Genomic DNA, 23,568 nt, shown 5'->3' with positions numbered 1-23,568 from the left:
AAAAGAACAGGAAAACCTATGAAAGAAGCAACAATCTTAAAATCAAAGAAAAACAAAACTAGACAAAGACTACAGATCTTCCCCAAAGTTTTAATAGATTATGCAACACCTAGAATGTCACCTCATCTTAATAATGACGATGAACATCCACAGTTAGAATATTAGAGGGGTAGAAATGCATGACAGAAAGTACATTGTAAGGAAATGGCGTAATAAGATCTCAGAAAAAGATATTATTTGTCTTCAAGAAATTAAAATTGCAGGCTACCAAGCATATGTGTCCCTTAAGTTTCTATGGGAAAAAGCTATATGTTTCTACTCCAACCATACCAATGACAAAGGCGGAGTGGCTATTCTGATCATCCCACAATGGGTAGATTATATCATTAACAAGGGTATGTCACCTTGTTGAAGGATTAAGGATTATTTGGGTGATTCTCAAATTTCATGATATTGATATGGGAATTTGGAATGTCTATGCATCTAATTTTATATATATATATATATATATATATATATATATATATAGAGAGAGAGAGAGAGAGAGAGAGAGATTCCTTGTGGGGTTGGATCTCTACTAATCTTTACAAAGCCTACTGATCTTTTCTAGGGGACTTCAACATGATTGAGAATACGCAAGATAAGGCATGATGGAATCAACATGAGTGGAAGGGGAATGAGTTCTATTTTTGGAATAAATTCAAAAGAAACTTTAATTTAAGAGACTCTCTTGAGGGATTTAGGAAAGAGTACAATAATATTTGGTTCACTTGGTGCAATAACCAATCTAACATGAGAAGAATATATTGCAGATTGGACATAATTTATTTAAATACTTCCATGTTTTGATCTTTGCCAAAATCCTAGTTGCAATCTAGTTATTATCACCCGAACAAGTATCTATGATCATCCCCCCATCCATGCATGCATTAAATTTAAAAATTCCTCTACAATCATCTAAAAGAAGAGGAATGAAGCTCTTTAAACTCAATATCTCATTTCTTCATATTGAAGATTCTAAAGAGGCAATTAAAATTGCTACGAGTCTATCCAAATTGTCTATGTTAAGGGATACCCTGAGAACGATTTAGGATCATCTAATGGAAGTATGGAAGAGTATGTTCCAAATTATTGGTACAAATAAAGCTTTTAATAAGGTGAAGGAAGGGTTTGTTGATCAGAAAAAGATTGAGAAAGAGTTGCAAGTCAAAAGGGTTGTTGATTTAGGTCAAAACCAATAGTTCCAAAACATCAAGATACAAGGCATAAAAGTTAGGTCCAAAGCTAAATGAATTAAAGAGGGGGATAGAGGCACTAAATATTTCTTCAATATGATCAAAGCAAAGTAGACTAGAGAGGAAATTAGTGGGCATTCTGTGGCTAGATGGACATGCTACAGATAATTCTAAGATCATGAAGACTTTTGTCAAATTTTATAAAAACCTTTTTACCTCCAAAATGAAGGATAATAACATATATGCCATGGAACAATGTCTCAAAATAATCCCAAAAAAATTATTTGAGGATCAATTCATGGCACTCAAGAGGAACATAGACATCAAAGAGATAGATGGAGCTATTGGATCTCTAGCAAATGGTAAGTCTTCTGACACAAATAGTCTTCCACCTAAATTCTACAAGCATAATAAAGACTGGATAGTTCGAGAACTAGTGGTTATGTATGATTATGCTTATGAATATGGGTCTTTAAGGAATAATGTTAACTAGGAGGTTATCAAATTGCATCCTAAAAGTGGGGACAATTCTCTTGTTCATAATTGGAGGCCCATTACTCTATTGAATATTTCATACAAGATCATTGCCAAGATTTTGGCTAGAAGGTTATCAAATTATCTTAAACTCATTGTTACTCCTACTTAGACTAGTTTTATTAAAGGGAGATATATTCTTGGTAATCTAATAACTAGTTGGGATAGCATGCACTAAGCTAAGATGAGAAGGGAAAATGTGGCAATGATCCTACTAGATTTTGAAAAATCTTATGATAGAATTGAATGGCAGTTTGTTATCAAAATGATTCATGCACTAGGTTTCCTCTATATTTTTGCAATTGGGTTAACATTTTGTTTAAATATTTGTTTATGTTTAAATATTGAGGTAAATTGTGATTTCTTAGATTCAATCCAACTAAGTAGATCTATAAGACAAGGGTTCCCATTGGCTTTGGCTCTCTTTGTTTTAGTAGTTGATGCTTTATCTTATATCCTCAAGTGTTCAGATATGGGAGCTCCAGTTAAAGGGATTACCCTCACTAATAATGTTGATCTTGTTATTGAACAATTTGCAGATGATACCTCTTTATTTGTGGAGTTAGATGAAGATAACTTCAATAACACTCTCAATAGGCTCCAGGTCTACTGTTATGGCTCTGGGGGGGAAATTACTCCTAGTAAATCTACTATGTTGGGATGGAACAATGAGCCTCCTCAATGGCTTAGAAGGATGGATTGGAAATGGGCTGGGTCTAATACATTGGTTAGATATTTGGGGATTCCTTTTGTTTCATAGCCCTCTATCAGGGAAATGTGGTCTTGGATATTCAAAAAAATTGAGAATAAACACATTAAGTGGAAAACTCATCTACTCTCCATTGCTGGTAGAGCTCAAGTTGTGCAGAAAGTATTGTACATCCTTCCATGCTCTATACTACATTTCAACTTGATTTTTTGATAAATCTCATACTAATAAGCTAGAAAAGATCTTAAGGGAGTTTATGTGGTCTAGGGTTGAGAAACCTGTAGGCTCAAAGGATTGCTCTTGCCTCTAAATGGATTATTAAGGCCCTAAATGGGAATAAGACTTGGAAAATCCTAATGAGGAACAATATTACAAAGTCTATTCCAAAGAAGGGGAGATAGTGGAATAATATCCCTCTTGTTGATCTTGTTTTGGGGATTTTGATATCAACATGTTTGGCTCTTATGTGTTTTCATCTATATGGAAGGCTTGGTGCCAGGTTAGACCAATGATTTGTTCTAGGTATGTTGTGGGGAATAACCCCTATTTCTATGTTGAGGATAGGTCTATTTGGTGGGGCATTTACCTTAGCAATAAACTTCTTAATAAGTTGTTTTCTAGATTTGATTGTGTGTGTTTTGATGATAAAAAAACACACACAATCAAATCCAAAAAATAACTTATTACAAATGGATTGTGGAAATCTACTATTGTTAATAAACTTCTTGCTCTTACTCAATGTTTCTCAGTGAAAAATTGGCATTCATTCGAGATATAATGTTGATAAGAAAATGGGATCCTAGGAGGCCATAAGTAACAAAGATAATATCCATGTGGTTAGAAGAAGACATATACTCTAATTTCTAAAGCAGTTGGCAAATTCTTACTAGGTAAGAAGTTGAATTCTCAACAAATGCCAAAAATATTAAATGTGAAGACAATAGAAATATGAGTGAATCCAAAAGCAAACACATCTATTATAAGCTCAAAAAAGATGTGGGAATCATTAATCACATTAATAAGAAATGGAGATGTAATTGGCTAAACTCTAGATGGCTCTTTATCTTTGAGTTATTTTGGCATTCACTTGTGGATCCAAAAATTGTTTGCTTTAGATGGTTCCTCTTGCTCAAGAAACTTATTGTGGGCTCTTTTTTCTCTAATGGTAGTCATCAAAGTGTTGTTTGTTCTATGTATAATTACCAAGAGTCTTATGAGCACCTCTTTTTTTATTGGCATTTTTCTAGAAAGATTTGGTCTTTGCTTTTTGGTCAGTCCTTCACTTGGAACACTAGAAACAATATATCCTGGCATGATATCCTTGCTAGTTTTTTGGTTGACTTTGATGATAAATTGACCAAATTTTGGTTTGTGCTCACTGCTCACATTTTATGGTGCATTAGGAAACAATGGAACAAGGGGATTTTCCAAAACAAGAAGCGAGACCTTATTGAGTTTAACCTTAAACTCACATATTTCTCCATTGTGTCTCAGATCACTGTCACTCTAGGAATCTCAAGAGAATGATTCAATTATGGGAATCTCAAGAGAAAGATTCAACTCACTATTGAAGGATGGAGCCATGGTCATCTTCAGCAAGGACATTCAAACCTACGAGGGGTTGGAGAGCATTGGACAGGAAGAAACATAGAATCTGAGGATGAATCAAGAGAGTCTGAGGATGGACCAAGAGCTGCTTATAAATGAAGAGGATCATGTTGCAAAATATGACACTATTGTTTCTATGATGACAAGCACAAATTGAACCAGGAGTATTACATGGGGCCTAGAAACAGAGAAGACATCAGCCAATATGAAGTTAAGCATGAAGATCTGGTGTCTAATGTTGGTATCTTAGGCCCTAAAGATAGCTTTGATCATAGAGCAATTTTGTTGTACCTAATTACTTTAATCATCTAGTTTCAAATTACTATGACTCTACCGTAAATATAGAGTGCATGCATTGGTCTTCTTATTATACTCTTTTATTGATTGTAGTCTAACAATTTTAAAAGTTTGACTGACCATATTGTAATGGTGTCTTTGACTATTCCTTGATTGTAAATTGTTGATAAACTTATTTAATCTTTAGAAAATAATTTTTTTTTAAATAATAGACATTTAATCTCCACAACACTCAAACTTGAGATCACTCAAATAGAACTTTGTAACTAGTTTGGATTTTTTTCATTATCATAACTTTTTGGTTTCAATGGCCCCACTTCCATCTCTCGCTGCTAGGATTTCTACCTCTTCAGGAAACTACAACTCTTGCAACCCTGACCTGTCAGTTCCTCATCTTATTGGAGGAGGCCATTCTTCTGATGGCAATAGTGTTAACGGTGTGTGGGGGCGGGGGAGGATATTCTCCCTCTGCGCTAGGATCTCAAAATGTGAATGTGTTTTTTCATTAGGAAAGAATGTGCCTACTTCTTCACAGACATTTAGCACAGGGGCTTCTCTTGCAGCTTCTTCTGTGGGTCATACTAGTCTCCAGTGACCAGTTATGGTTATGCATCCCTCAGATATGATTTTGGGTAATAATCCATCCTCTGTTTCTCTTGGCTCTTCTGCGGTGGGTAGGTTCTCTATTGGTGTGGGTAGGGGATCTGTTGGGTTGTCTACGAGGGCTGGTTCGGGAGGTTCCTTTCCCCTGTAAGGATAAGGCCTTGTCTACGGAGATGCATCTCAAGGACCCATTTCCCTATCTGTAAGTCTATTTTCTTTAGGATTTTAAAGGAAACTAATGAGGAGATCATTCACAATACCTATGTCTTCACTTCTTATGCGCTGATTTGTTATCTTTTAGGCTTTTGGTTGAGCCTGCCTCAACTGCATAACTGGGTCTCTAGAAATTGGGAACCAGTGTTATTGGTACGTCTGTTCACATTTTTCCAATGGCAACGGATATTTCATTGCAAATTTTGGTAATGTTGTGGATAGAGCTAGGGTCTTTTGTAATCACTTTTTCAGTTGGAATGTTAAATCTTTGTTAATGATTAAATCACGTCATCCTAATTTTAGTCCCTCTTCTGAATTGTTTAGCAAGATCCTTATTCCGGTTAGACTGCCCATCTCCCTTTTCATCTGTCATTTAGAAGAAGTGGATGAGGCTTTGGCGGAATGTTGTTAAAGGTCTCCTTGGTGAGATTAAGATTAATTCTTCTATAGGATCTTGGATTCAATTGCTAGATTATGAAGGTATCTCCTTCAAATGTCGCTTCAAGACTGCTTATATCTTTACTCAATGTAGATTAGAGAAAAAGAAAAAATCCACTTCTTGGTAGAAGGGGGTTTCTTCTAAGCATTATATTGTACAGAAGAGATGTTTTTTCTAGGTAGTTGTGATTCTTCTAATGCTGAGACCAATGAACCTCATGTTAGTGGTCTTGGTCTTGATGTTGATGTTACTCCTGCCTTTGATGAGGTTTTGGCTTCTCATAGTTCTATTGGAGTTTCAAATGATGTCACTCATAAGTTTGCAGTGTTTGATTGTGTGTTGGTTATCAATTGTTCCCTTGTAGTTGTGTCTTGGCTTCAATCATGTTGTTTCTGTTGGATCTTCTAATGGACATACTCCTCATATTTTGGTCAGCATTGATCCTCTTGGTTCTGTCGACCTTTCCTTGGCCTCTTTGATGGTATTTTGTCCTAGGTTGGGGTACTTATATTTTGGATTTAATTTCCTAGAAGACTATTGCTGCTAGGGTGGAAATACAGTTAATAGTAGAAAATAAAAGTCTCCCCAATCCTCATTTGTTATGACTCTTTGATCCCATAAGGGTAAGTAAAAAGGTAAATCTTAGTTTCTAGTTGATGAGGTCTATCTTTTTAGTCCTCTCTTCTTTTTTGGCTGCATGCAGATTTTTCTTATGTATATTTGTCCTCGTGTAGTAATTGTTTTTTGGTAGTGGAAGCCATATGAATTTTCTCGTCTTAGTACTGTCATGTTTTGGCTATGTTTTGTCTCTTGTGGAGGGTTGTCTTGAATATATTTTTTTGTGGATTTTTGGTCCCTCCAAAACTTGATATGTATAGAGTTTTAGCTCCCTTCAAAACTTGCTTTTGCTTAATTCAAAAACTTTGTAACTAGTTTGAATATCTAGATAGACTAATGGCTTGGATTCTCCTTAAGTAAAGGGAAAAAACTCAAAATAATTCCACTAGTGAATAAAATGTATTATGAGACCGTGTAAGTGTGTTGATGTGACAATAACTTCTCTACATGAAGCTCACCTATCCTTGAAGAGATAAACCATAATGGTTAGGATATCTAAAAACTGCGATATACATTTTATATAAACTAATCCTATTACACTCAATAACCAATGAGAGATCGTCACTTGAAAACTTTTTGTATGAGTTGTCAAAAGATCAACATGATCTAAACCCTTTTCCTTCATTGTAGGTCAAAAGAAAATTCCTTGGTCATGCCTTGATTGACTATTCAAATACAACAATAGTAGTAACTAGATTCCAAAAACGCTTAATATTCCTAACAAAAACATAGAAAACTAGATTCAAAAGGTCTCTTATTTTGAGACAAGTGGAATCCAAATACAAAACTTATAATTTAATGTAACGACAAAAAAAAATGTTCATTGTAGATATGTGATTTTCACACTTGATAATGTTATTGTATATATATATATATATATATATATATATATATATATATATATATATATATATATATATATATATATATATATATATATATATATATATATATCCTCAATTTTTTGGGTCAAAGCTTCATGACCCATCATTAGAATGAAGGGAGCAACTAGACCCAAACCATCTTTGAGATCAAGAACGAAAACCTATACACAAAAGTCCCTAGTAAATCAAATTTGGACATAATTCACATCTATTTGTTTACCCATCAAGAGCTAGCAAATCCTAAGAAACCAATAAGATGACATCATAGCTATACAAATCTTAGAATATTATCATATTCCACTTGAACCCATGGACTTTACTTGAGAACAAAACAAATATTAAAAGACTTTGGATCCAAAAAAATTGAAATAAATGGATGCCAAAAGTCTCCAAAATGGGTGTGAAAAAAGTCCAAAAGTTCATTACATGATAACTTACATTGGGTCAACTGAAGCATTAAAGGAAAGAAAATCCCAAGTGTAATCAAATACTTTGATACCCACACACAAAGAGGAGTTCATGGTTGATAAACCCTTGCATTGTCTTTGAGAAACAATTAGACCTTGTAGCATGTCTCACAACTAGGGAGAGCTACAAATCTATGCACCTATCAATAACTAACAAATTGTAGTGTTATTTATTCTCTAGAGTCTATACAAAATGAGAGGAAGATGAAATACAATAGCTACAATATGTAGTATTCTAATAATCCCTAAAGCCTATACAAATGTAGGGAGGTCTAAGTATAACCAAAGTCAAGATCTAACTACAAAAAAATCTTACAAACTTGGCTCCATAAATTGGTAGGTTTTGTATTGATAACTATCTTTGATTCATGTTTTGGGTCCTTTCAAAACCTGTTTTTACTTAATCAAAACTATCTTTGATTCATGTTTTGCCAAACATATTTGGTGGATTAGAGTCCTAAAATAAAAGCTAAGGTCTTGAGTCCATTATTTGTAACATTCAAGATTTATTTAGGTTATCGAAATAATTGTTTCGAGTTATTATGAATAATACAATAGGGTTCTAAATGTCTTGGATTGTCCAAAGAATGAGGAATGTATTTCACTATTTTGTAAATATGACTTATTATCACTTCCAACAAAGATATCAACGTTAGTAACTAGGATTTGCGCGCTGTCTTGCGGAGCTGAGGAAATCAAAGAAAAGACCTTCTTGGTGGGTTGGGGTTTTGGATCAGCATTACTCTGTCCTTAAAGTCCCTACTCCTTTGGTTTCCCCCACGCCTGTGGTTGTTTTGGGTGCCTGTGTTTCTTCCCCGTCTGATTAGGCTTTTGGTCCATTGTTGAATTTGGATGTTATGGTTTCCCCTCCCTCTATAGGTTGAGATCCTGTGGGGTAATCTTTGTAGTATGGTATTACCTATTTCTCTAGATGGGCTTGATGGCGATGCTTTGGTTTGGGAGAAGGAGGCTTCTTTGGTGGAGGAAGGATGGACAAAGGTTAAATAAAGAAAATAAAAATGATCCCAATAGTCCTCTGATCAACATCTTCGATCTCACTTTTTTGGGACTAAAGGGTTCTAAATGGTTCTCTGAACTAGTAATTTGGTGCCAAAAGTGAACTGTGTTATCTGTGAGGCCACCTCAGTCACCTTTTTTTGGTTGGTGACCTGTTTCTCCTCTGGTCTATTGTATTTTTTGTTTGGGCTCCACTGAAAAAATTTCGATGTGTAAAGGGTTTCAGGCACCCTTCAAAACCTGTTTTACTTAATAAAAAATGTTAGTAACTAGGATGGGACAAGCACAATAGTCAAAATTGACAAGGAATATATCTAATCATATATATATATATATATATATTAGCAGAATGCCTTTGTCATCCATTAACAAATATGAATTGAGATATTCTCTTATCTAAGCAAAGATTTGTCCATGTAAAATATATCTAGCCGAAAATACTGGTGGAATGCCCGTATTATCCATTGATAATTGGGACATACTCCTCAAAAGTATATCTCTTCCCATGTGAATCAAAAGATACTTAAATCATCAATGCTATACTACATGTGCATTGAGACACACTATTTGTAGTGCAACACTTTGTACTAGAATCAAATTCAATAAAGAATTTGTATCTATGAATACAAATTCAATGAATGCCCCTCCTCAAATGAACAAAGGAAACATATACTCCCTCAGAAGAACAAATTCCCTTCATCCGAATGGAAGACTATGAAAACCTAATACTTCTCCAACAATGTACATTAGCTTTGAGAAAAAGGAAAAAAAGCTAATTTGAGATGAGAATAGTTCTCCATCTTCTTGTAGATCCTTTAATGTCTCTTCTATGACCTCTCTACTTTAAGTCTACTTGAAAAACAATATCTTCATAAAGAAGAATGTAGTACATGTTTATGTGTATGCATAATGGAAGGTAGCAAATTTTAATGAGAGTAAAATGTTATATCACCATGGGAACTAACCAAGAAATGACACTTTGCTAATTCTAAAACTGCAATAATATTTTACAAAAGTATCTAGCTTTCAAACCTCTCATTTGGAGGACATACCTTAGTATCTATTGAGTTATCTTATCAATTATTAGAAGTATATAAAAATCTCAACATAAACCATTTGTTGATCATTTTAGTGCTTTTATGGATCCTAATATCATCTTCTCTATCTTAAAAAGTAAAAATAAAATAATACTATATTCTAAAACTCCAATTTCAACTATAAATACTTTTTTTTTTTGTAGTTGTTCATTACATTCATCTTTCACCACAATAGTAATATTTTTCATCATGTTTTTTTTTCAACTTGTTTTGAAAGTTGCTGCATTTTTCTTAGAAGGGGAAGGCTATGAAGTAGTGAGACATCATTTTCCAAAAGTATCTAGCTTTCAAACCTCTCATTTGGAGAACACGCCTTAGTATCTATTAAGTTATTTATCAATTATTAGAAGCATATAAAAATCTCAACATAAATCATTTGTTGATCATTTTAGTGCTTTGTGGATTCTAATATCATCTTCTCTGTCTTAAAAAGTAAAAATAAAATAAAACTATATTCTAAAACTCCAATTTCAACCATAAATACATCTATTTTTTCATAATTGTTCATTACATTCGTCTTTCACCACAATACTAGCATTTTTCACCATTTTTTTTTTCAACTTGTTTTGAAAGTTGCAGCATTTTTCCTAGAAAGTGAAGGCTATGAAGTAGTGAGACATGTACCAAAGCCTTGGGAATCATTGGTGAAAGAAGATTTGTCATCAATATGTTTTGAACGACTTTTTCAACACTTTCAAGTTTTAAAAAATATATTTTAAAAAAAAAAATTGAATATTTTTTATAACTCTATAAGTATATTAATTGGTTACAATTCTAGAAAAATTCCAATTTTTGCAAAATATTTTGACTTTTTCCATTTAAGTTCATTATCATACATAATGGTTGCAATTAGCCAGGGTGGAGTGAAGAGTCTTTTTAAAATTGATACAAGTTTGCCACTTCAATGTTATACAACAATAATTAAACAAATATCTATTACACTAGAAATCATTTGAATATTTTTTCTTGGCCAAATTAACTTTTAAGTTAATTTTATATCAAAAGATTTTTACTTTTTATTTATTTATTTGGCATTTTCTACCTTCCTTCAAAATAACGTTTTACACAATACTCAAAACTAACTACCAATACGTCATATACTACAAAAACAGAAGAATTGAATAGAGATATCTTGAGACCAAGCACAAGACTACAAATATCTTGTGTATCGGCTCAGTCACAAGACACATTACAAAATAACTTGCCTTCCATTATGATAACTTAGCTTGATATTCACAAGGCAACTGTGCAAATTAGTGTCATCCTTCATTTATTCTTCGGCAATTACCGAATCTCTTCAATATCGTTTTGAAATGGTAACACATTCAATTCATATACATATATAATGATGTATAAATCAATCAACCATTTGACTATTATTACATTGACAACAAAAGGTTGTGACAACAATTTTCCTCATTGACCAACTCAATTACTAAACTAATGTTAGTGAAAATTACGACAAACTACAATTCCTCACTATTTCTCATTTTTTTGACCAAGAAATGCAATTTTGGATAATACTTGCCCTTGCTATTTTTTTGCATATTTTCCCCTTTTTGTTATTTTTTCACAAAAATTGTCAAAAATCACATCTGCGAGTAAGTTAGCCATTTATCCTTCTTTTACCCTCTTTCCCATTTTGACTCTATCACTTTTCCTTTCTGCAAACAATAATGTCAACTTTATTTTTTCAATTTTTTTTATATGTTTGACTTTTAATTTGTTAATTTGTTATATTTACTACTAAGACCAAACGTGTCCAAACTGACATGAAAAATTTACTTATTGCAACCACATTTGACAATAAACTTCTAGCATATTAGTAATTAACTAAGTCACTGATGTAATATTTGTAATAGAGGTTCATATAAAGAGTAAAATTTAGTTTAAATATTGGAGTGTATTATCAAGAAGAGGCTGCATATTACACACAAACATATGTTTTGTATATGAGAAAATTTGAGAGGTGGATTAATACAAACAAATATAACAAAAATGTTAATCTAATAAAAATCCTCTTATGCATTCAATTGAGTAGAATGGAAGCATCCTAATGCAAACAAACACAACAAAAATGTTAATATAACAAAATCCTGTCATGCCTCCAATCGAGCAAAATGACACAACCCAATGCAAACATACACAACAAAAATGTTAATCTAACAAAAACCCTCTCATGCCTTTGATTAAGCAAAATGGACACACCCTATTGTTAGCATGAATGCTGATGATATTCCTATGGGGGAGTATCCTAGCATTGTTGGAGTATTCGAGAGATTGTTAGTATGATTATATGTTGCATTCATGTCAGTGTTTGTTATTATGTCAACATACTAGTTATTCTATATAGAATGCCAGAACTGCATATAGAGATTGAGATCATGAGGTTCAAGGATTAAAAATGAGATTATGCACACTTGAGGACATGCTTTACAAAGTGTCTTGATGACATGGTTAAGTGCGCATGCAAAAAGTCAAAGACTGGCGACAGTTATTTGAGATTTACTGAAGACAATATACAGACAAAATTCCTAAGAAGCGACTTCTGGTAATTGGATTATATCTCCTAACGGGGATAGAATCTAGTGAAGTGCAGTTAGATAGAGGTAGAAGACATCTCAATGATGGCATAATTGATTGTGCTAAGTTTGAGGTTGCATGTGTGAAGATTTGTGAAGGCTATGAGCCGACAGTGTTATGTAATTATGAAAAGGTGCAATATAACGTGTAGTGTATAGTCTTAATGTAGTCCTATTGTAATTGTAAATTGAGAAAGCCTCAAGGACAACTCAAATTAATTTAAGGACTTGGTATAAAGGAAAGTTATTTTCCTTGTGGTTACGTGTGAATATGTGGCGAGTTATTGTGAGTTCCAAATTATAAGTGAATAAGCAATCTAAGTGATTTTAGGTAATGTGTGTATGTGAATCTGGTATTAAGATCAGAGAAGTGTTTGGTGCAACAGAGGCACAGTGAGAGAGCGAAGAAGTCATATTTGGCAGAGTGCTAGTGGACACTTGATCATTTATTCTGAAAGGAATACTAGTAAGGCCAGTTGGACAATAAGTATGTTGTTTGGACAGTGAGCCCTTCAGCCTTCCACAACTCCTAACAGGGTTGGAATCTCTTCACAAGGATTCAAAGTCTCCTAACAATGAATAATATGTAGTGAATGTATTTCATTGACTCTTATCAGGGTCCATCCTCTTACAAGGAATTTATACATTAGTACATCATTTTGTGGGTGCCATCCCCGCAAGGGTTTTCCCTTTAATCAAGGATTTCCCTAGTTAAAAAATATGGTGTTATTGTGTATGGTTATCTTCTTGTGGTTATTGCACTCGCTGATTACATGTTTCAAATCTAATAAGGTTAGTAAAAATTGTATTAATTGGATAACTAATCCACCCCTCCCTCCTTAGTTATCTTGGTGGACTTTACTTTCTAACACCTACACCATTGTTTTGGTCATTTAAATTTAAAATGTGGACAAAGTCCTTTAAAATAGAACAATGGGATCTACAAATGATTCTTGAATGGAATAGGGATGGAATGCAAAATGGAATATAAGAGAAAATTTATATGCAAACTAATAAATTTCTATGCAAAAAACTAAACTAATTATGCAAACAAGATTATACTATGTAGATATGAGAACTATATGAAAGATAACAATGGCAAAACTATACATTCAAATTGGTATGATAAATGACAAGTGATAAAATGCTTGAGGGGTTCTTGTCTATAGGATTTGGTGGGAATTGGATGGTTGAAATTTGAATTTGAAATGAAAGGCTAGAATTTGTTTGGTTTGATGAGGTGGATGTCAAGTAGGCAAGGGTGATGGGTGGGTAGACAATAAATGTCAAATGAGAGAGAAGACAAGTGCAAGAGTCGAGGAGCTCACGGTGACTATGAGAGACAAATGTCTAAAAGAAAAGATAGGTATTTATGAAACGGTCATTTCAAAAATGTGAATTTAAGGAATGAGCTCATGTGTCAAACTAATGAAACTTTGAAGAAAATGTTAATGAGTGTAGGAATGAAGAAATTTGACTAAATACTTAGTTGGCAGGATTTACGAAAATGTGGAAGGATTGAGGCTATAGATTAGTTTAAATAATTTAGGATTAATTAAACTTCTATGATAATAGAAATAAGATTAGATTAAATAAACATATTATTTTTATTTAATCAAAGATTAGAAATAAAGGTTAAATTTAATCAAATAAATATGAACTTTATTCAATTAAAGGTAGGATATAAAGATAAAAAGGTTATTAGATAAATAATAAATATTTAATTGCTAAAATAGGATAAGGTCAATTGTGTTCATGCGTGGACACATTTTGGTGTCTATAAATTCAAAAAACTAAATTATTGATACCCACAACAAAGACAATTATACCCAAAACAACTGTCACCGCATTTAAGGCCAATCGTTTCTTCAACACATTACATAGCTGTGATTGCCAACAAAATGCTTGCTAAAATATGTGGCAAACCAAGGCAAGGTAATTTTTCACTCACTGACACATAATCAGTTGCATCGTCAGCCAACACAACAAAAGGTATAATATACGCCAAATGACTTCACGCAGGACATAACACGTTTTTGAATAATTCACTTTTTATAAAATAGAGTATTATTTGGAGAAATCTTTTCAAAATGAACTCCCTTCCCTTATAGGAGCACAGTCCTTACCATATCATATCATACCCTTCAATCAAATTTTACAAAGCTAGGATAAAGAAATCTTAAATTGATCCTCATATATAAAATGCCTATAAATGGATTGCATTGTTATTCAATTTACACCAGAGTGACGTAATATAAAATAATATTACAATATTATCAGGCCATTGAGGTGCCCAATCATCCTTCATGCTCTTACATGGAAACCAGCGGCAATAAAGAGAGTCGTTACACAAATTATTCGTATTTGTATACTTTGGCAGTGGATACAATAAATATAAACCACAATGCTTTGCACAGTTCTCATTAACAAAACTTAATTGCATATCAGAAAATTTTCTCAGAATCCAACCTTTCCAAAAGTCCTTCACAAACAGTAGTTGTACATCTGGAGCTTTCAGTAAATGGCGCCTTTCCAATACATGATATTAATAAACCCTTGTAGGCATCCATGCATCTAACTAGATTTTGTCTTTGCAGAGCACTCTGATCAGCAATGGAGAGAATTTAATGAAAGCATGCAGTTTCCTTTTTGAACTCTGATACAATTGAACATATAGCTAGCTGACAGCAAGCTCAACTTGTTCCACGGGCTCGAATTGCTCTTCGATGTTTTGGAAAGGATCTAATATATTTTTAATCTCTTGGGCATTAAGGGTTTCCTTATCCAGCAAAGCATTCGCAAGTGCATGTAATGCTGCTTCATGCTGCATAACATGAAAATATTTTCTTAAATTGAGATGAAAAATATACCCCCACCAAAATAAAAATATGTGTTTCCTAAAAGAGGATCAAATCGACAAATTTAAAAATATTAAAGAAATGCACATAAATGATAGTATGCATGGTACCAAATAAGGTACATGAAAGGACCACTAGCATGATAAGCTGAATCAAAAGGTTGCAAATCAAAGATCAGGAACTGCCCGGTACCAATGGGATTCAAATTCCAATAGAAATCACAAGCACATTCAAAGAAATCATGTTATTTACGCAAGCCCAGACGCAATATCCTAGACTCTGACAATAGTAATCAGTAAAATCTGCAGTTTACATTTGTGAAAGCACAAATGGGCTAGAGATATAGAGCATATTTTGTTTGAAAAATAAAGTATACAGTTGCACACAATTGGTCTGTATTCCCGCAGGCATTTTCAAGAGCCCAATTTCATTCAAGGCATAGATGTCAACATAACCCGATGCTAATTGACAGTTTGTTTATGATAGCATATCTACTTTTAAGCCAACCACGATGACATGCTTTGATAGTTTGGTAGGGAGGTTCTTGGAAAAAGAATTTAGGTATCATTCAGCCTAAAAATTCTTGGGAAAGGAGAGTTGATGAGGATGCAAGATTTATTCTTCATTCTTTGCTATGGCACATGTTTAAGTAAATACCACCTCATTTTTCTATTGGTCAGTTGCAAGGAATTTCCTGCATATAACTGGCATCTAAGCTCCCATAGTAAAATTCGTTTCTTTTTCTAGGTTCTTTAAGGGTCTTTCATGATTACCTGCTAAAGCTATTGCCCACTCATTTGTGTTAGTGGCTTTCAACACTATTATCCTTCTCTCTGAAAAGCTAAGAATTTTCATTGCCTTATAGGCTAGGAATCTAGGACATTTCCAAAGATTATAATGGATTTAATGTCATTTATTTTGCTGGAGTATTGTTTTGATTCTTTTTACTTAAGGAATATAAAGCATGATGCATTGTATAGTGGCATCTCCAAATTGACATCACGGGTACCTAATTTATGTACAGGAATAAGCTCATGTATCTTTCTTTCATTTTGGTTGAAGGCTAGGCTTTATAGTACAGCTTCCCCCAAAATGACAACGAGATAGAAGCTGAAAGGATTCACTTTTCTGACTGTCAAGCATACCTACCAATGCCTTTTTGACCCTTTTGAGTGATGAGGAGAGGAGCAAAAACACAGTTCCATATCCTATTAGTGAAATATTTTCTGGAAACGAATTTGCAAAGGTCAGATGCATGAAGCTTTAATTGTGTCTGTCAAAGACCTCGTGAATGTCCAATTTAATAGAGATTTATTAACACACGGATCGGAATGACAATGTCTATTTATTGCCTTCCAAAGACAAATGTGAATTATCTTTCTGTGATAATTTTGTGAAAGACAGGCTTTAGCCAGGTTGCAATTAGCATACAGATGATCTTATTGATGGTATTACAAAGAGCAATTGGTCTGTATAACTTTATTTATGTCAAATTTTGGAGCTAAGGTAAGCCTAGCAGGATTGTGTAAACTAGGCAGGATTTGGTTCCTCTGTTCTTCTTGTCACTTGGATCCGGTCCTATTTGACACAGTCTTTTCTTTGGCTTCCAGGTACAAATGCTGACAACACATATGAGATAATTTTTGAAGCAGAGACATTAGCCAAGTTGCACTTAGCAATTAGATTATCATATCGACCACATTGTAAAGAGCTATTGATCTGCATAACTCCATTTTCTATGAATTTGCAATTTTCGGATTTAAGGCAAGCCCAGTGGCACTGTCTAAAGCGAGTGTTCCTTCTTGATTTATCTACTACTCAAGAGTGCCCTACTCAGCACTCTTTATTATTTGCCTTCCAGGCACAAACACCAAATATATTTCTGATATGATTTTCAGGGATTTTTGATGTTTGTGGCGGCAAAGATCAACAATAAATAATTAAATATGCAAAAGTAAGCCAAGAGTGGTTACATATTTAATGGCAATATTATAATAATAATAATATGATATATATTATTTTATTATATGATAATTCAATTAAGTGGGAAAGCTTAATTGGCCCCATTTGAAGTGTCATGTCTTTTCGACACACCAAAAACATAATGTGCAAGTAATTATTCACCACTGCTGCACTATATCTCTTCTCTGCCGTAAAATCTGAAAACTTAGCATGGTATCAGGGAGGGTTCCTTCTATAAAGCCTAACAGCTTGAAGGCAGATCAACACAAGGCAACAGAATCAAGAGTACAGGTATGATCATTGAATAAAGTGTGAAATGACGATCCGGAGGATGTTCATTCTCTGTCTTGCGACGATCCTGATATCGTGTGCTGCAGATGCAGAAGCAGAAGCAGGAGGAGAGTCCTCTGTCTTGACCTTGGATGCCACCAATTTCTCCGATGTTGTGTCAAAGCATCTTTTTGTTGTTGTCGAATTTTATGCCCCTTGGTGTGGGCACTGCAAGCATCTTGCACCTGAGTATGAGAAAGCTGCAGTCAGTCTAAAAAAATAATGATCCACCCATCGTCTTCACTAAGGCTGATGCTAATGAAGAATCAAATAAAGCCTTGGCTGGTGAATATGGAGTGAGAGGTTTTCCAACTTTGAAAATCATTCAGAAAGGTGGAGCAAACATTCAGGACTGCAATGGTCCTCTTGGTATTGTTGAACATTCGAAAAAGCAAGCTGGTCCAGCATCTGTAGAAAGCAAGTATGCAGAAGAGGCTGGTAGTCTTATTGGTGACAAGAAAGTGTTGATTGTGGGAGTATTCTCTGAACTGGAGGGTGACGAATTCAGAAATTTCATTACTGTTGCAGAGGAGTTGTGTTCAGATCATGAATTTGGTCCTACAATTGATTCTACAATCCTTCCTTTGAAGGATTTTCCCATTGAACCACCGACAGTTCAGCTATTTAAGCCTTTTGATGAGCGATATGCTGATTTTCAGGATTTCAATATTGAGGCATTAAATTTTTTTTAAAAGTTTGTGGAAGAAGCCAGTATGCCTCTTGTAGCAGATTTGACCAAGGACCCTGCATATCATCCTCATGTGTTGAAATTCTTCAACACTACAGATTCCAAGCCTGTGTTCCTTCTGAATTTTAGTGGAGACAAAGCAGAAACATATATATCTACATATCAAGAACTAGCAAAGTCTCACCAAGGAAAAGGTGTAAAATTTCTCCTGGCTGATCGTGAGGCTAGTCAAGGTGCTTTGCAGAGAAAATTCAAGAAGTACTTTGGTCTCAAACCTAAGGGTGTGCCATCCTTCCTTATTCATGATACGGAAGATTGAAAGTTTCTTAAGGAGCAAATAAAGGCAGAACAAATGGAATCCTGGTTGAAGGAGTACTTTGATGGACCATTAAAGGAGTACAAAAGTATGAGCCCATACCTGAAAAGAATGATGATCCTATGAAAATTGTTGTGGCAGATTCTCTTCAAGAAATGGTCATAAATTCTGGGAAGAACGTGCTTCTGGATTTCTATGTTCTTTGGTGTGGGCACTGTAAGAAACTGGCTCCTACTTGGGATGAAATTGCAGTTGCTCTTCAGAATGAGAGTGACATGATGATTGCTAAATTGAGCTATGTCCCTTGAATCTTTTCCTCCGAGAATGTTCTTGCAGGAAAAGGAAGATTGATATCAAAGTGCACAGAGGAAGCTGCCAAATGTCAAAGGGAATCATTTCCAAGAGCATTCAAACATTTCTAGGTGCATTCTAAACATAGCAGAATATTTTTTTGTTTAAAATTGAATGTCAATAGGGATATTACATTATATTCATTTCTGAATATGAGTTAAAGAATTAAAACTGGTTAAACCATTAATTCTGAGATAAATCTGGACTAAGTGACATAAATAGAAGATTCCCATGGTTAGATAATGGCTCACAACCCTTTGAAAAGTTATCCGTAAACTTTGGCTAGATAACAGGAGGGGACCTTATAGTGTTCACATTGATAGGGAGTCCTTTCAAAAGTAGTTAAACCTAAACTTCAGAGGGAGCAGATAGGAAACTTGTAAACTCTTCACTAAGGGAGTAGATGACATTAAGTGTCATAGACCCCAATTACTTCAATTTGGTTTGACTTATAAACAGTCATGGATATATTGAGAACTTGCATACGTGGATTGAATCCACCTTAGAGATGCTCGAACTTAATAGGGAGTTCATATATGGGCCTACTTTCACCTAGTTTTGCATTATAAACTCCTCCTTTAGGGATTCATATGTATAAGCATTTCTTTTACATATATTTTTATGGGCTATGTATTTAGCCAAGACTATAGTTAGCCTAGGCTACATTATTAGTTGCATTTGTTATGATCACTGGCTATGTTGTAGCAAAGACTAACCTCTTTTATATAGTTGAGTCTATAATTGAGATATTTGGATATTTTGCATGATCATTTCTTTGATATGTGAATATAGCATAGACTATATTGTTTGTATGCATATGTGGCTAAATTTATCTATGTGATTATATTTTTTATGATTTGTGGATAGTGGCAATCCACAGTGTGAGTCTTCTCAACTCAAGGATTGAGTACTTGGTGGACTTAATGTCCGGATACTAGTACTCGGAGCACTTGGTGAATATCATGTATTTGTTATTCGAATACTAGTACGGGTGACATCATGGATTTGATGTCGGATTTAGTACATGGTGGACTTAATGTCCAAATACCAGTATGGGTGACATCATGGATTTGATGTCAAATTTAGTACTTGGTGGACTTAATGTCCGGATACCAGTATCGGTGACATCATGGATTTGATGGCAATTGAGTCCTTGTGACTCATGGATCTTGGATCCACACGTTGAGTACATGGTGACATCATGGACTTGATGTCAGGAAGCCATTACTTGGAGCATTTAGTGAATATCATGGACTTGATATTTGGCCAATGCTTTTGATATCATGGATTTCATACTAGTTGAGTTAGGTAGAATCAAGAGACTAATACTTAAGAGCAAATGATGATGACTTTGAGATCTCTAACAACATTTATTGCTCTTGTTTCATTGTGAATTTAGGGCAAAGTATAGGGTGATCCTGAAAGGGAACTTTACACACTCAAGCAAACAAATTCAGCTGTGTACATTGTAAATACATCCTTAATATTAGGATCTTAGAATAGTAGCTAACGCTAATTTGTACCCTTCACTAACTTTCACATCTCAATTGGTGCAACCCTTTCTGCAAAGAAAGGATCATATTTTAGAGTCAAGACAAAGGTAAAACAATACAAAAGGGTGCTCATCTTGTTTCACCCCTCAACCAAACTTATGTACACCTATTTGAAAAAAGAACTCCATAATCTCACTCTTTCTCAACTATTATCTATATCTTCTCCATTTTTAAGCAATGCCATCATATCCATTTCCCAGACATGGCTTCTCTATGTCAATATAAAATGAGTCATTGAAATTAACATGATCCCGCCAAGTGTCATCTAGGATCAATTGCTTAGTATTAGTTGCCCTGTCAGTGTTCAATTGCCTTTATACTTATCAAAGTTGGTTGATAAGCATTCTATAAAGTGTGTTCCACACATTCACACGTCATCTCAAGATAGTAGTGTTGGAGATGATTTAGTTGTCATCAGCTATTTGAAAATCTAAACTAAAATAATAATAAAACACAATTAATCTTAAAAATACAAACTAAGATGAAGTGAAACATTAAATTGTTGTTTCACTTACCTTCAAATCCTCCAAATTGGAAACTGCTCTGCATATGGCCTATGATGTGGGGCGGTAATAAACATGTGGATCTCTTTCTTGACATACACTTGTTTAATCCAATCAATTTTGTCTCCATACTTATGTAGCATTAGGTTGAACAAGCAGATAGCATAAGGTACACACATAGTGTATCACAACCAACAAACTAGTCGTTATCCAGTTCTCTCTATTGTTCATTATGTTATAGCTGATGTCAAAGATTGTTGATTGTAAATGTATTGATGTCAAAGCTTGATGTTGTCTTTGATTTTTGGAATTGTTGTCATAAGGATGAAATTGGTGGATATATGGTGATTATTGTCAAAGAATGTTCTTGGCAAAAGCTGAGAAAAACTTAAACTGGAAGAGTGAATCGGTCTTTGGCACTCAAGAGTTCAGTGTTCCATGTTCTACTGGCAGAAAGGATGAGGCAATTCTTACCCTCAACCCCTGAAATGGTATTGCTCTCTTCCGAGTTCGGACTTGACACTTAACTTTTGCAGACTTCAAAGTTCAGTAAGGGATATAGTGTGTGGTCTATTACCAATCCCTGATGCAAGTTTTCTCCTTGGAAACTTGACTAAGGCAATCACGCCCAGGTAATCAAACAATCTACTTACCAATATCTTATGCTTGCAAAACGAGGCATAACAGATTCCCAGTTCCCGACCATCAATTTAATATTTGATCATTGCTGCTTGAACTTCTTGGTTGGTGTTTTCATTGAATGCTTCTTGGAATGTGGGAAGAGGGAGAGTCAACCCTCAACCATTGATGAAACAACATATCTTTGCGAATTCACTAAGTCACTTCTCGACATTAATCATCGATAATTGACATTGGGGCTAACCTTGTTTGTCGCTTGTTAGTTGTTGGTATGCAATATGGGTGACCCCCAACCTCCAATTGGAAAACCTATAGGTATCTAGTTCAAGTTTTTTTTAGGTGAAAAAAGGATAATGTGTTTGGCCAACAATACAACGACCAGACATTCAAATGAATTTATTTTGATGGCTGACCTATGGGGGAGAATTATCTATATTTGGGCTGACTTGTGTATTTGTGAATTGCTTGATGTGATATATATATATATATATATACTGACCTAAGAGGGAGAATTAATCTATATTTGGGCTGATATTTGTATTTGTGAGTCGCCTGATGTGATGTATATATATGTATATGTGTGTGTGTGTATGATATGATATACATGTATATATAATGACCTAAAGGGGAGAATTAATCTATATTTGGGCTGACTTGTGTATATTTTAATTCCCTGATGTGTTGCATCTATATGTACGTGTGTGTGAATGTGTATGATACGCACGTGTATATACTGACCTAAGGGGGATAATTAATCTATATTTGGGCTTTGTGTGTGTTTGTGAATTGCCTGATGTGCTGTATATATACCTAAATATATACATGTATATAATATGTGTATGTGTACATACATATATAGATAAATGTGTATTTATAGATATATGTGTGTAATATATATATATATATATATATATATATATATATAAGTGAAGCTCAGTATGAGTGAAATGATGTGAAGTGTGTGTGCGAGCATAATGCCTTATTATCTGAACACAATGTAGAGCAAATGTACTAGAGAACAAATTGAATGTAGAGCAACAGAGAGGTGAATAGGTATGTGCATGTGATGTGAACAAGATAGAAAAGTGGAATACAACACTGTATCATGCTAGTCAGAGAAGAACAGACGTAAAAGAAAACAATTTATTTCTGATGCAAGTAGATGTTTGTGAAGATTGAACTGTAGCATATTAAGTAAAAGTTGATATCATTCTAATGCACAAAATAGTGAAGCAGAACTAAATGCTTATCATCAACCAAAGAAGTCATTTTAAGAAACCAGAAGAGGTTGGTGCCTTCTGATCAAAGAGATCAGTGTCTCTTCCTGAGTTGGTTCTCAGTTGTGGGGATTTCTTTCTCTAGTAGGTCAGTTCTTTCAAAATATGTAGCAAGGATTGGTGTCTCATTCAAGTTGGTGCCTACAGATGCTGTAACATCCTTTTATCATTTGTGGGGCTGGATTTGAACAGTAGATCCAAGTAGTCCTTCGAGCTTTACTCCCAAATGGATTTCCAGATAAATCTATGTTCTCTCGTGTGTGATAGTTGCTATTGTGGTTATTAGTTATTACTGTTATGGTTGTTTTGAATTGTGAGAAAGGTACAACTGTATGGTCATTATATTATGATTTGGACAGCATTATTAGGTCCCCTTCCTCAATGGATTATATGAATATTTTAGCGCTAAATCATGCATCCTTCACCTACACTCACAAACCACAACTTCCAAAATAATTGTCTCTTTAGGAAGCACCATGATCACATTTATCAAACACCAGTTTTTGGCATCCTTCCGTCCATCAATACTGGACACCCCTATCTCTTTCAAGAAATCCTTGGTGACCTGCAATGATTCATCTACATTTTTAATCTCATTCACCAATATGGTGTTGCGCAATAAAACCTACTAGCCCTTTTAGAACCCCATTAATCTTCTTCAACATTCGTTGTCAACATAATGACTATACAACATTAAAAGAAAATCATCTCAATAGACACATCTTGCCATGTGTTGATTGACAATATCTTGAAATTCATTTTGGTGTCTTTTTCAAAGGCCCTTTCAT

The 23,568-nt window shown here is 34.3% G+C and overlaps 1 protein-coding gene and 1 pseudogene across 2 annotated transcripts in view; one reads left to right on the top strand and one right to left on the bottom strand.

The window, feature by feature from the left end:
* Positions 1-14,472: 14,472 nt before the first annotated feature.
* FTSH11 (FTSH protease 11) overlaps positions 14,473-23,568 on the bottom strand; it is a 201,345-nt gene continuing 192,249 nt past the window's right edge. For both annotated transcript variants that reach the window (XM_089792463.1, XM_089792462.1), the window contains one exon: positions 14,473-15,127. In XM_089792463.1, the coding sequence (XP_089648589.1) occupies positions 14,981-15,127 (147 nt within the window). In that variant the 3' untranslated portion in view covers positions 14,473-14,980. The remainder of the gene's footprint in view (positions 15,128-23,568) is intronic.
* On the top strand, positions 17,302-18,881 carry LOC149548384 (protein disulfide-isomerase pseudogene; annotated as a pseudogene).

The sequence above is a fragment of the Cupressus sempervirens genome, chromosome 7, assembly GCF_028749045.1.
Source record: "Cupressus sempervirens isolate cs-2001-9-10 chromosome 7, ASM2874904v1, whole genome shotgun sequence".
Lineage (NCBI taxonomy): Eukaryota > Viridiplantae > Streptophyta > Pinopsida > Cupressales > Cupressaceae > Cupressus > Cupressus sempervirens.
The sequence above is the reverse complement of the archived record's forward strand: the minus strand, read 5'-3'. Positions and strand labels throughout refer to the sequence as shown.